Below are 15,970 nucleotides of genomic sequence, written 5' to 3'. Positions count from 1 at the left end.
GGGAAGTGGTGGAGGAGGTTCTGGATGTGTGCGAGGCATCAAGAGTTTGCTTTTGGATGCATCAAAATGCCACTTGGACCTCCAGGTGGAACCCAGCCTCTCTGAGCCTTGGTTCCTCACCTGAAAAGTGGGGTAACACTTACCTGGCAGGTGGTTGAATTACCTGACAGGCTGGCTATGAACAGCCCAAGGAGAGTGAGGTTCATGGGGTGTGAGGTCAAGGGCAGTGAGGGGTGGCTTGCTGCAGAGAGGAGCTGGTGGTAGAGTGTGGGAGTGTGGGGGAAGAAGGGCCTTGTAGAACCACCCGGGATTTTTCCCCAACCTTAGTCTCCTTCCTCACCCGCCTCCCCAGGTTGGATCACTGTGTTGAAGCTGGAGTTGCTGCTGGGGCTGCCTTGCTCTTGAGGGTGGGAACAGACAAACTCCAGCCCAGCAAGGGGAACACACATACAGGGGTCCTGAGATCTCAGCTCTAGCACTGGCTTGTCCACTCCTTGCACAGGACGACTCAGCAAGATCTCCGTGCCTCAGTTTTTCACCTGTCAAGTGGGCCAGGCTGCAGGCCTCACCAAAGAACTGCAAGCAGCATTCCTGAGACTTGCAGGGGCCCGAGGAGGGGCAGCCTGGGCAAAGGGGGCTGGCACTGCCACACACATCCCTGCCAAACTAGGTCCTCCACCCCACTCCCAGCCCTGATTGGGCAATGGACTCTCTCCAGAGCACAACCCTCATGGGGGGAGGTGGTCACAAAGCAGTAATATTTTTATTCCCATCAGTGTCGCTGACGGAGCCTGATCCTTTACAAAGAAGACTGGGAAAAAGGCAGAGGGACAAGGGCACAGGGGCCTCGCTTCTCAATGCCCCAACCCCTCTACCCACCCTGCCAGTCAGGCCTCTGGACCTGAGGTGGGGGAGAGGGCTTGCTCCGGCAGGGGCTGGCTGCCCTCGAGGGCTCCCTAGGCAAGGTCGTCTGCCAGCAGAGTTGAAGGTGAGAGCAGAGAGGCCTGGGTCCAGCAAAGCTCTTCTGGTGCAGACAGCAAACGGAGAAGGGCACGAGGTGGATCTTCCCCTTGGTGACAAGTCCTGGGCTTTCAGCATCCTACTGCAGTCTCAGGGGGGCCCCTGCTGGCTCCGCCTCTCCTCCAGCGCCCTGCACACCCACATGGACACCACGGTGGAATTTCCGTCATTGAACTGCATGATGAATGGGTGGCCCTGTGGGGAAGAGGAGGAAGCTGCAACAGGCATTCCCCAGACTCTGCATGTCACCATACTTTCCAAGGCCTGTTCTCAGCCCTCCCCAACAGCCCTGTGAGGTGAGGGCAGCTTCAGCCCCATTTCACAGTCTAGATGACTGAGGCCTAAAGCAGAGCAGGCTGGTCTGGAGCACTCACTGCACACCTCACAATCTGCCTGGCGCTCAGCTCCCTTCTCCTAAACTCCAACCAGGCTGAAAGGTCCCCTGGGATGTGACCCTGTCTTAACTCCACACTGCCAGGCCCTTCCTCAGCCCAGCATCAATTCAACAGCTCGCTGGCAAGGCCTGGCACCTGAGTTGCCAGTGTTCTAGTCCACTTGCTGCCCAGAAACCAGAGAATCAGCTCATTAGAGGCTACACCAATCCCTTCAGCTGCCTTCTTTGTCTCAAGCTTTCCTGTGAACAAGTGACAATCCATGAGTGTAGGGAAGGCCAACGTGTCAGGTGAGGAGGGATGTGCTGGTCCTGCTGAGAAGTGGGGGCTGGACGGCGGGACTCTGGAGGGGTGAGGCAGCCTCCGTATGGCTTTCTCAGGCTCTAACCTACTTAGCCCACTAGCAGGCCAGGTTATATTTAGTGGGGTACCTCCCCTGCCGTCCTGAAGAGAAAAAGACTCCTCCTCGCAATGGGGTTTCCTGGGAGTTCCCAGGAAAGGCCAGGAAAAAGGCAGGGCAGCCACTGGCTCACTCTGGCCACAGGTCCAAGGTGCTTCTCTGCTAAGGAATGCACAATCAGCCCCTGCAACCTGCTCGAAGCTCCCAGCTGTCCTGCACTGAGCTTATCATGTGGCCAGGAGGGATTGGGCCCGGGGCTCAGATGCACAAGGTGTCCAGACCCCAGGGTCAGTGGGAGCAGTCAAGGACCAGGCTGGGGAAGGGAAGGAGCTGCTTGGTCAGACCTGAGATGTCTCAGGGTCAGGTGGGAAAAACATCCAGGTTTCCTCACCCTGGGCTGACACTGTGTCCCTTACCTGCTTCTCTCAGTTCAGGCAAGAAGACCAGCCCCAAGAGCATCCTGCATGGGTCTAGCCCAGAGGCAACAAATCCGACCAATATCCATGAGGACGCGGGTTCGATCCCTGGCCTTGCTCAGTGGCTTAAGGACCTGGCGTTGTTGTGGCTGAGCTGTACGCTGGCAGTTCCAGCTCTGATCAACCCCTAGCCTAGGAACTTTCATATGCTGTAGGTATGGACCTAAAGAAATAAAAACAAGACAAAAACAAAAGGTGCAGAGCCGGTGGAGGAAACAGCTTAGGGGATGCAAAGGGTGAAGGACACCCATCCCAGGGCAGGGACTCCCTGAGGCCACAGTGGAGCCAGCCCTGGAGCCCAGCTGGGCGCCTCCTGTGATCTGCCCTTGGCTCTCAATACACCTGCAGGGGCCCCAGAGAAGCAGGCCCTGGTGCAGGCTGCCGCTGGGGAGGGGAGCTGGAGGTCAGGTTGGGTGGGTGTCCTGCAGGCAGCACAAGAGTGGGGGCTTAGGCGGAGAGGCCCACGAGGGACTTCACCTTGGCTTTAATATTTTCTGCCCCTCCCCCCCCACCCTCATCTATACAGTCCAACCTTACGAGTGCCTTCCTGAATCAGTAACCAGAGGCAAACATTTCCTTTTCAGGAGGCGACCTTGCGCCCTTCTGAAGAACAAAGGGAGAAGCTGTGCTCAGGAGCCCATGGGCCCCTCCCCTCAAGCCTGGGGTAGCACAGTGTCACTTTCCCAGAATGCCCGGTGACTTTGGGGGCCATATGCTCCGTCTCTGTTATCATCTGTTCAGGAACAAGCAGAGCGGAACTGCAGGAGGGGAGAGTGGAGGCGTGCCTCCAGTTACAGGAAGGCCGACGGCCGCATTGCAGGGAGCATTTCGCCCAGGTGCCCCAGAGGTGGAGGAAGAGAGGGTCGGCATCCACTGCCCTGCTGGAGACCTGCCCTTTCCTGCTCTCCCTGGCTGAGAGGTGACTCCCATCTCCTGTGTACCCCTGAGGCTTACACCACCCTGGCGCAGGAAAGACTGAGACAAGTGGTTTTGTCCCTAGCCACCGCTGATGGGCTTGCAGAGGATGAGAAGGGGAATCACAGAGGGAGGAGGAGAGGCGAGACAGAGACAGACATGGAGGGGAGACTCCGGCCTCTCTAGGCATCCTGGGCTGTGACAGGTGAACTTGGGAGCTGAAGGCTGCCTGGTCTACCATGTGACTGGACATTCCGGGAAAGCCAGTACGTGGTGAAAACACGGAAAGTTGTACAAAGGAAAACAGAGTGGGATGGTAATGGAGACTCTGGGGGCCATGACAGGCCAGCCTGGCAGTATCTCTGCCTACAGGTCCAGGTGTACCTCATGGTCTGAGGTGGAGGCACTAAGTCACATTGGTGGACACGAGAGTCTCCACCATGCGGATGAGGAAATGGAGCTCACAGGCTCACGGTTGATCTGCCTGGGTTCCCAGAGCGGGCCTGGATCACAAGTCTCTGTGACCCAAACCCACTGCCTGGGGCTTTCCCTGGGCTGATCTGGGTAGGCAGAGGCAGGAGAACCAACATCCAGATTGCAATTTCCCCAGCCTCATTTCTGCCATGGGATACAGACCCGCCTGGCCAGAAGATGACTGAGACTGCAGGTCTTGACCTCTGTAAGCAGCACCCCTGGGAACCCTGGGAGAGTGTTTTGTCAGGGTGGCAGGTCACTCTTACTTGACTTCCCCCCCTCACATCAGCCCTAGATGGGAAGCAGGGGAAGTGTACCGTCACCCTATTTTATAGAAAAGGAAACTGAGGCCTGGGGAGCAGACGTGACTAGTTAAGTACTGAGGCTCCTGCTTTGTACTATGGAACATTCTCAGGGCTGGACCACATCCCCTGTGACCCAGACAGGGCGTGTGCTCCCTTTAGTCCCTAGAGGACAGCGGACACGCCTCCAGTCCTGGGCTCTGCATGAAGCAGGTACTTCTCATTAATTTAATAAGCAAACTAATAAAATCCGATGAACAATTCTGGGAAAAGCATGGAGATCACTCAGCCACCCTGAGGTGCCTGAGTTCCTAGGCAGCTCCAAACAGGCCTGAACAGATGCCGGCACAGCCAAGATGCCTGGAGATGTCTGGAAACTGCACGCCAGGTAATACTAAGCCCAGCATCGTAGATTGAGTGCTGTGTGCCAGGCCCTGGCTTTGTCCTGATTTTCCCACTGGATCCCCATGCTCACGGTGGAAGCACACACAGCCACGTTGTAGATGAGGAAACAGATGCTCAGAGACCCGCTTGAAGTCATGCAAGTGAGGGGCTGGATCAAAAACATGGGTCTCAACTCCAAATGCCATGCTCCTGCACCTGCAACTACAGAGCTGAGCTCACAGGCTCTTCTTAGGGTCTCTGTGTGGCTCAGAGAGGGCTGCAGCCCCTGCCACCAGCCCCTCCTCTGTGCTTGGGTGAGAGGCAGATCCCTCAGAGGCAGAGGGATCCCGAGTGGACAAGATCCCTCAGCCCCCTCAGGCTACAAGGACTGGCAGGAGTGCAGCGTGGCCCAGCTCCATGGAGCCAGGACAGCCACCTGAGCTCATTTAGTGCATTCTCCACAAGAGGTGACTGCCCCAGACACCGAGGCCTCTGCCTGCCCCACAGAGAGCGTGTTGGCGGTTACTGGTGAGGCGCATGCTGGCAGGAGCTGCTGAATGACCTCACTGGCCTCATCACCAGGCAGTGGGAGCCACTTCATTTCCCATTCTCTCAGGGCCAATCGCTACAATTAAACTGGCGAGGGTTGAAGTATAATGGTCCACAAACTTCGCCACACAAGATGGAGACATGATGATGGGAAAAGGATGGGTCTGCAAGAGGCAGGATGGATCAAAAAGTGGGACATGGGGGAGAGTGAGTCGGAGAGATGAGTCAACAACAACCAAAGCTGGCTCGTTCCCGGGCGCAGACCCCCAACCACGGGGCAGAGGGGCAACTGGTGCCTGTGCAGTAACTCATGAAGAGGATCTGGAGTGTTCGGTACACTCTCCTCACCTGGGCATCAGTGTCTAATGCTTCACTAGAGTTTTAGCTCCACGATGGCCCTAAATTTTTGCCCACCCCTGACAACATGGTGAGTTGCCTTCCTGACATCAGGATGACAGCAGGATGCTCCCCATGTGGACAGCACTGTATGCTTCTTTCAAAGGGGGCAGGGAGAGGAGGGGTCTGTGTGCCTGCACTGTGGCAGCAAGCGGAGGCACCGAGCCTGCTGTGGTGGTAAAGCGTGGCCTGAGGCTGCTGGGTCTGGACTCCCAGCAGTCATTCACTGACACCTCACTCTGCCCTTAGCTGGGCTTCAAGTTTCTTCCCAAATAGGAATTTACCTATTTAGAGTCACCTCACTTTTTTCTCTCTTTTAACTTCCCAAAGAACGTCATACAAGTGAGTCATTTAAGGCCTTGCTGGTGTGACCCACCTGTCCTCTCTGTCTGCATCTATGCACTGAGCCCTTGCTGTGTGCCAGACCCTGGCTGCCTTAAATGGCTTTGAACCCACCCAGTGCCCCTGTTTATAGACAAGGAAACCAAAATGCCAACAAACGTGACCTGGGACAAGGTCACATAGCTGGACAGTGGCAGAGTTAAGTTCTATGCCTGGCACAGTGTTCTGCCATGAGGACACCACAGTATTGTACTCACTGAGGTTGGGCACCTTGAGTTTTAAATTCCCATTTTTAAAAAAGCATATATGGTAGGTTATTTTTAACTAGGAATTAAAATAAAATAGGTATTTATTTATTTATTGGCCATGCCTGAGGCATGCAGAAGTTCCCAGGGCAGGGAACAAACCAGAGCCATAGCAGTGACAATGCTGGATCTTTAACCCACTAAGCCACCAGGGAACTCCCTTAACTAGTAATTTTTTTTTTTTATCTTTTTAGGGCCACACCCGTGGCATATGGAGGTTCCCAGGCTAGGGGTCTAGTCAGAGCTGTAGCCGCCAGCCTATACCACAGCCACAGCAACGTGGGATCCGAGCACGTCTGCGACCTACACCAGAGCTCACAGCAACGCCAGATCCTTAACCCACTGAGTGAGGTCAGGGATCGAACCCACAACCTCATGGTTCCTAGTCGGATTCGTTAACCACTGCGCCATGACAGGAACTCCCTAATCAAGTAATTTATTTAATATTCAGCAACTCTATTAAGTATTATGCCCATTTTATGAGAAAGCTAAAGCACAGAGAGATTAAGCAATCTGTGCAAGACCACAGTGCTTCAATGTGGTGCTGTCTCCAGAGCCCAAGCTCTCAGCCACTCTGCTGCTCTTCCTCATCCGGGCAGAGCCAGAGGATGGCGGCATCCACCCTGCAGACAGACCACTGGGTGGTCTACCTCACCCAGCTACATAACCTGAGCTTCCCTGGTTCTCTGATCTACTCTGTGGGACATTTCTTCACGTCTCCTCCCGACAGGTCCACCTCTCCCAGAATAAGAGCACACACTTGTTCTGCTGTGTATCATGGTCACTTGAGCCCTAGCACAAAATTGAAAGCCACTGGAGGGCAGGGCAGGGCTAATCACATCTGAACCACCAAGAAAAGTTAGTTGGATTGATGGGTAAGTTACACTGCTTCAGTCTGGGCGGCAGGTCTGGGGAGAAGGCTCCACATGCTGAGGCTGTTCTAGACCCCTGGGGGGCCTCTGTGGACCACAGGACTCCCCTCCCTCAGGTCAAGCTCCAGGCACCTTGTCTCCCACCAAGGACCCAAGCATCAGTTCTAGCAAGAAAGTCCAGCCCAGTTATACCCCAGCCAAGTTCAAAACAAGTACAGTCCAACAGGTGCTTAGGCAAGTTGCAGGGCCAGTCCTACAAGAGGTCATGTGAGAGGCCTGAGGGCTTCAAGGTCAACGCACTGCCCATTACTTCACCTTCCCTTGCTGGGCCTGCAGCCTAACTTGAAGGCTCTCCACGTGTCCCTTTAGGATTCCAGCCCTGGCGGCAGCAGGGCTAACACTTCAGTCCTTTCTCAGCAATAATGGAGGTGTGGTAGGATTGGATGCGACCTCAGAAAACCATCAGGGCCCCAAATCTGTTGGGGCTTCCACAGATGTTTGATTCAAATCAGGGAGATATCTTAAGCTATATTCGCATTAAAAAAACTAATTAAAAATAGCATTAACACTCAACTATGTTCAAATCCAAATGTTATCCTGCCTACCGGCAGTGTGTTACCTGGCATCATGATGTTAACTGATTTCCTGCAGTTCTTAGGACAGTCAGTCTGCTTGTTAGATCTGTGCATATCGCTGAACTGCTCATATGTGGGTTGACACTTAGGAAAGCGGCAGTGGTGCACCGGGCATTTGAAAGAGTTTGAGGCTGTGATGTCCACTCACATTGTGTGTAGGTATGAAACTGTGAGCATCCCACTAGAGCTGGTGCACTGAGCCCAGGAAGCACATGCGTTTGGTGGCCCGGTGCACAGTGACCAGTCAGGGGTCAAGCCTGCTCTGAGTTTCCAGTGACATCAGCTCCTGCAAGCTTTGAGTCTCTCTTATTTGACTTATGGATTTACTGTAACAGCTGTTAGTTACTGTTGGCAACTAAACTCTGAAATAAGCTTTTCTGTGATTTCCTTTTTTAACTTTCTATGAGGATTTAAGTGATGTCCAAGCTGAGAAGACAACTGACTCAGGATTTCCTCAATACAGGGCTCCTGACACAGTATCAGAGATAAGTGGGGTGCTGATGCAGATGTTAGACTGTAACCGTCACCTATGATCTTGGCTCTCAGACTTTTATACCCTTCAAGAGAATCCCTTGGATGCCTTTACAAAGAAGTGTCTACAATGTATATACTAACATATTTATGCTAAAAAAAGCACCACTTTCTTCCCAATATAAATATTGAGATCCTGCATTATTTTTACATAATAAAAAGCATTCCATTGCTAAAGTTTCAAAACTACCTATCCCAAAGATAACTTCAGATCAGAGAAGTTAAATAGTTTATGGAAAAATGCACAGATGTCCAAGACTTGCTGACAAGCAGTGGGGCAGTGGGCAGCCTTTATAACATTAATTACATGAGATATGAAGTCCTGATTGTTCCTGGGGTCTATTCTTCCTTCCAGGCTGGGGTGCCTGGGCTATGGACAAGGGGAGTCAGGGAAGAGGGTGGCCAGGATTAGACTGCAGAGGAACCCCCTACTCCATCAGTCGAGCAAGAAGAAGCAGAGGCATCGCAGGGCAATCCTTGGCATCTGCCTCCGTGTGGGGTAAGAACAGGAGCCCTGGACTGAGAGTCAGCAAGTAAGTACCCATGTTAAGTACAGCCCTCAGCTCAGATTTAGAGAAGGTGATGCTTCCTTTCAGTCATTTTCCTGAGTCTTATTTCTCAACTGGTTTTGAACATGGGGAGGCTGCTGGCTGGTCTCCTCACCTCCACCAAATGCCCTTGCTGTCTGCCTTGGGAGTGGGTTGAGGGAATGCCTGTCTGCAGACAGGGCTTCACAGATACAAGCTGGGCAGCATGCAGGAGGTAATTTCCCTGGGTGTAGAATGCATGGGAAGGGGTGGGGGTTGGCGACAGTAAGATGAGAGTGTGAGCCTTGCCTGTTAGCTAGTGTGGAATCTCACCTAGCTTACCCGGGCCAATGCCCCAGCCACAGAGCTTTCTGAGGCAAGGTGTTTGCTCTGAGAATGTGATTTCTCAGCCTCTGATTCCTAAAGCTTTTCCATGGCTGGGGGGATGGGGGTTCCTTCCAGTCCTTCATTTTCTTGTAAAGACTTCAGAAATGGTTTGCAGTCGTGACATGCCATTTCAATCAACCTCTTGAGTTTATTCTTCACAATTGCTACAGAAATAGATGTTTCTTCCCAAATATTCAATTATTAGCAGCAAATTGCTTACCTCTAGCCATCCTAGACTGTACACAGGCATCTAGGTGGGTCAAGGAGCTCTTCACCTTTCATCTGAACAGGTCTATGTGTCCTATAGAGTAATTGGTCAGGAAATGGCCCATCGAGGGAGGAAGATGTTTCCCGAGGGCTCCGTGAGTCATTCTAAGATGAGCGCTGACTGGGTAGGAGACCAGAACAGTGTGGTGAGGGGAGAGGGCAGAGGATGATTTCAGAGGGCCGCAGCGAGGGAGTAAACACGGGGGAAGCCAGTACTCACGAGTCTGTGTCGGAGGAAGCTGACTCAGGCAAGTGGCAGGATGGTGCCTCTTGGCTCATCTTAGGGGAGCTATGGTGGCTGCCCTGTAGGGAACTCAGATGGGACTCAGGGTGGGAGGAATAGCAGGGAGCATGCTGGCATCCTAGACAGCCTTGGATTGAGTGGATACCCAGAGAAGTCAGAATCTGAGGGTGCCAGACAGTGAGTGGGGGCCTTGCTCCAACAGTGCTGAGGACTCCTGTCAGAGGCTGAATCTGTAGCAAGTCTAAGCAGTGAATGTGGTGCCACTTTTGGGCATCTGGATGTTCAAGGTTGGTGTCTGGGTATAACAGCCATGTAGTGGTGGAGATTTAAAGGCACGGTGCTCCGGAGGATGGAATTTTTCCTCTTTTTTTCTTACCTCTAGAGATTTCCTGTTTAAACTCTCAGACCCTGGCTGTGTGTGGACATATATGTGGGCATGTGGGTGTGTGGAAGGGGAGGGAAGAGACAATGAGACCCAGCACAATTACTGGGCCCACACTGGGTGCTCAGTAAGTTTGCTGAACAAAAGAGAATGAATGATTCTGATAATGAGTGAATGAAGAGATGGTGAGAGATTAAGACAGCCTAAAAGCCCTCCTTCTACAAATTTCTAGCTGTGCCAGATAAAATGGAACATTTTTTAAAAAGCCTAGTAGACGAGGTCATAAGAAGAAGGACATCTGCAGGTGCCAAAAATGAAGAGCAAACTGAAAACCTGAAATGTGAGTGTGTGAGTGGAGGTCTTGGGGCCCTAAGGGAGGCTCTTAGTTCCAGCAACATAGGGCTGGAAAATGTGAAGAACAGGAGACAAAGTCCACCTGTGGAGCTGGCCTGGGACCCAGAACAAAGCTGGACTGCAGAAGGGGTGAGCCAGAAAAAAATGTGCCCACCAGCAAAGATGACACTGTGTAAGGTGGGTCTGAGTGGGTCAACCGAGAATACACAAAGCAGGCTGAGCCTCATGTACCTTGAGGCCCACTGTACCACTGCTGTGGTCTGAGAATGCAAGGCTCATAAACTAGGGTAACATCAATATTGATATTTTGGAGTGTCCCTCAGAAGCACACAAAAGTCATCATGGGAGGTTTATGTGGCTTAGGTCACAACGGCAGGGTTAGGGTTAGGGTTACCTGTTAACTTCCACATGCTGTGGGTGCAGCCCGAAAAATAATCAAAAAAAAAAAGAAGAAGAAGAAAAATAATTCTGGGGCAATACTTATGGAATTCAATCATTTCCAGAGCAATAAGCCCCATCCATTATGAGCGTACAATAAAAGTTCTGAAACATGTGAGGAAACAATTCTTCATGGATAAGAGTCAGCACACACAACACACAGGAAGATTAGAGCTCTCAGAAGTGAGATGACAGGAAAGTAATTGGAAAGAAAATGTAAGTGTAGAATGATGGATACTTGAAAAGACTGAAGACATAAAAGAAGAAGTTGAAACACTAAGAATAAGATAATATGAAAAAGAGAACAGAGAGATTTGAGAAAGAGTCAAACAACTTAAGAAATAACACACATAGTGACTGGAAGAAACAAAAGAAACTCTCCTTAGATGAGCCAGATGGCAGGTTGAATATAGCTGAGGAGAGACTTAGTAACCTGGAATAATGATCTGAGAAAATTTCTCAGAGTTCTAACTAGTAGCAAGAGATAAAGAAAAAAAATTTTTTTTTTTATTTATGTGAAAGAGAAAAGGAGGAAAGAATGAGAAGAAATCTAACACAGAGGGGTAGGGGCAATATCCAGAGACAACAGTTGAAAATTTTGAGGACTGATATAAGATACAAATTTTTGGATTCAAAAATCACAAAGAGCTCCATGTTGAATAAGTATAATGAATCTGATACCTAGGCAAATTGTAGGAAAACTGCAGAATACAAGGAACAGAGATGTTAAAAGCAACCAGATGTGAAAAGCAACTGCTCACAAATGGCAGTGACTGGGCGGCCAGCAGATGCTCACCAGCAAGCATAGAAGCCAGTGGACAACAGACTACCATCAAGGTCCTAGGAAAAACTGTCAACCTAAATTTCTTTTTTGGTGGGGGACGGGCCATGCCCACAGTACATGGAGATTCCCGGGCCAGGGATCAAATCTGCACCACAGTAGTGAGCTAAGCCACTGCAGTGATCATGTCCACCGTGTCACAAGGGAACTCCAACCTGAACTTCTAAACCCTATTTATTTATTTATTTATTTATTTATTTATTTATTTATTTATTTATTTATTTATTGTCTTTTTGTCTTTTTAGGGCAGCACTCGCAGCATGTGGAGGCTCCCAGGCTAGGGGGTCCAATCAGAACTGTAGCTGGCCTACACCACAGCTCATGGCAACACCAGATCCTTAACCCACTGAGCAAGGCCAGGGATTGAACACGCATTCTCATGGATACTAGTCGTGTTCGTTAACATGGGAACTCCTAAATTGGGTTGGGAACTCCTAAACCCAATTTAATTAACTATCAAGAGTTGGGGCAAAGTGAAGACAATCCTAGAACAGAAACTCAGTTTTACCCTTGCTGACAGAACCCTTGCTGACAGAACTTTTTTTGCGGGGGTGGGGCTGCGCCTGTGGCATATGGAAGTTCCTGGGCCAGGGACTGAATCAGAGCAGCAGCTGCAACCTATGCACGGCTGCAGCAACACTGTATCCTTAACCTACTGAGCCAGGCTGGGGATGGAACCGGAGCCTCCTCAGTGACCTGAGCTGCTGTAGTTGGATCCTTAACCCATTGTGCCGTAGCAGGAACTTCTCACTGACAGAATTCTTAATGTACTTTCTAAAGGATTAGAAACCTCAGCAAGAGGAACTAGGATGCAACAAGAGTGAGGAACACATAACTGGTAAACATGGAAAAGTCTCAACACACACTGATTATATAAAATGACAAGAGTAATGATTAATCATGAAGATCTAAAATTAGATGACAATGAAATCCTGGGCTGTGATGACATGAAAGAGGACGGGACTGATCAGAAACTCCTAGGGTCCTTGGAGTTCCTGTCCTGGTATAGTGGGTTAAGAATCTGACTGCAGTGGCTCAAGTCACTGTTGAGGGGTGGGTTCAATTCCTGGCCTGGCACAGTGGGTTAAAGGATCTGGCATTGCCAAATCTGTGGCATGGGTTGCAGGTATGGTTCAGATTTGATCCCTGGCCCAAGAACTTTCATACACCGTAGATGCGGCCATAAAACAAACAAGCAAACAAACAACTTCTTAGGGTCCTTAAGGGGGGAGAGGTTGTGGAAGAGGCTGCTAGCTCAATATCCATCCCCCCTTCCTCCTTAGTGATATAAATCCTGATTTTTCTTTCTTTTTTTTTTTTGCTTTTGCTTTTTTAGGGCCACACTTGTGGCATATGGAGGTTCCCAGGCTAGAGGTCCAATCAGAGCTACAGTTACCAGCCTACACCACAGCCACAGCAACATCAGATTTGAGCCGCATCTGCGACCTACACCACAGCTCATGGCAACGCCAGATCTTTAACCCACTGAGCTAGTCCAGGGATCAAACCCGCAACCTCATGGTTCCTAGTTGGATTTGCTTCCGCTGTGCCATGACAGGGAACATCTGAATCCTGATTTTAATAAGAAGCAATATCATCCAGCAGGGTAGCTGCATGTCCAGCCTCTCTTGCAGCTAATTTTGGTCAATTCCATGTGTGCCAACCTTCAAAGGGGTGTTTCTACTGCTTTTCCTTATTTCTGTTGGCTGGAGCTCAAATGCCCCTTGGCTGGAAAGATGGAAGAAGCTGCCAACTCATCTGGGTACCCTAATTCCTGCCTTCCTTTATATGTGTGGGGAATACCCTGCTGTCTTACTTGAGCTGCTGTCTGTTTTAATCATATGCAGCTAAAGCCAATTCTACCTGGTATAAAGGTGAGAGATTGACTCTAAGGCTGAGTATTGTCTAGAAGGGGGTTATATTTGGTGATTAACCTTAGGCTTTGCTAAATTAAGTTAGAAACTTAAGGATGTGCAATGGCACTAAACATAGGATATAATTTCTAAACCAATGGCAAGAATAAAAGGGAAGAAAAAATTAATCCAACAGGGTGAAGAAAGAAAGAAGTCAAAAAGTACTGTAGAGGCATTCCTGTTGTGGCGGAGCAGAAATGAATCCAACCAGGAACAATGAGGTTGCAGGTTTGATCCCTGGCCTCGCTCAGTGAGTTAAGGATCTGGCACTGCTGTGAGCTGTGGTGTAGGTCGCAGACATGGCTCAGATCTAGTATTGTGGCTGTAGCTCCGATCTGACCCCTAGCCAGGAACCTCCATATGCCGCGAGTGCATCCCTAAAAAGACAAAAGGCAAAACAAAAAGTATTGTAGAGAAAAAGTGCAAAATAGGACAGACAGTATAGTAGAAAAGAAATTCAAGTATCTTAGTAAGCAATAAATACAAATGATTAAACTAATAAAAGTCTTAGATAAAATTAAAAACATCAATAGCAAAATGGAGAGATTCATTCAAAACAAAAGAATACAGAAATGACGAAAACAAAGGGGACAGGAAAACATAGCAGACAGATACTAACCAAAAGAAGATAGCATAGCTATATTAATATTAGACAAAAATAAAAATTTAAAACAAACTATATTAGAGTCATTACATAAAGATAAACAATTTTTTAATGAAGATATAACATTTTGACATAGGCACTCACCATCACTGCCTTAAAGCATATACTGAGAAAATTGCCAGGAGAAACAAAGCCACACTAATAGTGGGAGATTTTTAACACAGTTCTCTCAGTAATTGATAGATAAAGCATGTAGAAAAAATTAGTAAGGCCACAAAATATTTAACTAACGCAATTAACAAGTCTGAACCTAAGGATGTAAATAGGACATTGCATTCAACAATTAGAGAATCACATTCCTTTCAAGCAAAGAGAGAAAACTGAAAAAAATTCAACAGTATATTATGGGTGTCTCAAACAATAACAAAGATCTGATGTTATCCTAACCATATTCTCTGACCATGATGCATGAAAATTAGACAACAATCACAGGATGATGAAACACCTCTAACTACTTGCAAAGAAAAAATACTTCTAGAGAATCCATGGGTCAAAAAAGAAATCCTAATGGAAGTTGAAAATTACTTAGAATTGAGTGACAATGAAAACACTACATATAAATATTTGTGGGATGCAGCTAAAGTAATACTTAAAATGCAATATATAGCTTTATATGGATAAATTAAGAAAAACAGATTGGAAATTTATGAGCTAAGTGTCCAATTCAATACATTATAAATAGAGCAAAAAGTAAATCCAAAGAAAACATAAAAGAGCAAATAATAATGAACACAAAGGAATTAGAATGATATCAAAGAAATAAACCAATAAAATATGGGTTCTTTAAAAAGATCAGTAGACTACCCACTGACAAAACTGGTAGAGTGGACACAAGCAAACATCATTAGGAATGAAAAAAAGGATATATAACCACAAATCTAGCAAAAATTTAAAATAATGGGCACACCACATGAATGAGGCCAACATAGTTGAAAATGCAGAAAAATGACTCATCAGCAGAGAGGGAGAGAGAAAGGGAGAGGGAGGAAGAGAGAGAGAGGGGAGAGAAAGAGAGAAAGAGAGGGGAGAGAGATGGTAGAAGCAGTGGGAAGGGTGATAATGGTGGTGACAGGGAGGTGCCAACGAGCACTGAGAAATAATCACCCTGGCAGATAAGTCATGGGTTTTAAACCCTCTTATTACACTTTTAACTTTTCAAGACACTTCATATTCATTGTCTCATCTTATTTTACAAGTATCCAATTAAGTAAAGGCTGCTACCTTTTAAAAATCCATCCTAGTAACAGTTTCTCTAGGACCTTCAGGGGAAACAATTCACACACATACTGAAGCTAAAGTGCACATTTTTTTAATGCTATCAAATCAACAAAAAAACACAGAGGATGGCTTTACAGGCGAATTCTAATAAACACTTAGAGAAGAGCTAACACCTATCCTTCCAAAAATTTTCCAAAAAGTTGCAGAGGAAGGAACACTCCCAAACTCATTCTGTGAGGCCACCGTCACCCTGATACCAAAACCAGATAAAGATACCACAAAAAAAAAAAAAAAAAAAAAAAAAAAAAGAGAGGAGTTCCTGTCGTGGCGCAGTGGTTAACGAATCCGACTAGGAACCATGAGGTTGCGGGTTCGGTCCCTGCCCTTGCTCAGTGGGTTAACGATCCGGCGTTGCCGTGAGCTGTGGTGTAGGTTGCAGACGCGGCTCGGATCCCGCGCTGCTGTGGCTCTGGTGTAGGCCGGTGGCTACAGCTCCGATTGGACCCCTAGCCTGGGAACCTCCATATGCCGCGGGAGCGGCCCAAGAAATGGCAACAACAACAACAACAAAAAAGAAGATGCTTCGCATCTCCACCCACCGCGGGAAGAGCCTTCCACCCTCTGCAGGGAAGTCTTTGGAGTGTAGAAACAAGAATTGTAAAGGAATTTTTGGAATGTAAATAAAGTTTAAAAAAAAAAAAGAAAGAAAATTGGGAGTTCCTGTCATGGCTCAGTGGTTAAC

At 48.5% G+C, this 15,970-nt stretch overlaps 1 protein-coding gene across 4 annotated transcripts in view; it reads right to left on the bottom strand.

The window, feature by feature from the left end:
• Nucleotides 1-744: 744 nt before the first annotated feature.
• Nucleotides 745-15,970, bottom strand: part of MAP2K5 (mitogen-activated protein kinase kinase 5) — a 273,914-nt gene continuing 258,688 nt past the window's right edge. For all 4 annotated transcript variants that reach the window (XM_047767144.1, XM_047767146.1, XM_047767147.1 and 1 more), the window contains one exon: nucleotides 745-1,215. In XM_047767144.1, the coding sequence (XP_047623100.1) occupies nucleotides 1,111-1,215 (105 nt within the window). In that variant the 3' untranslated portion in view covers nucleotides 745-1,110. The remainder of the gene's footprint in view (nucleotides 1,216-15,970) is intronic.

The sequence above is a fragment of the Phacochoerus africanus genome, chromosome 2 (assembly GCF_016906955.1).
Source record: "Phacochoerus africanus isolate WHEZ1 chromosome 2, ROS_Pafr_v1, whole genome shotgun sequence".
Classification (NCBI taxonomy): domain Eukaryota; kingdom Metazoa; phylum Chordata; class Mammalia; order Artiodactyla; family Suidae; genus Phacochoerus; species Phacochoerus africanus.
Note: the sequence above shows the minus strand (reverse complement) of the source record. Positions and strands in the feature narration are given on the sequence as shown.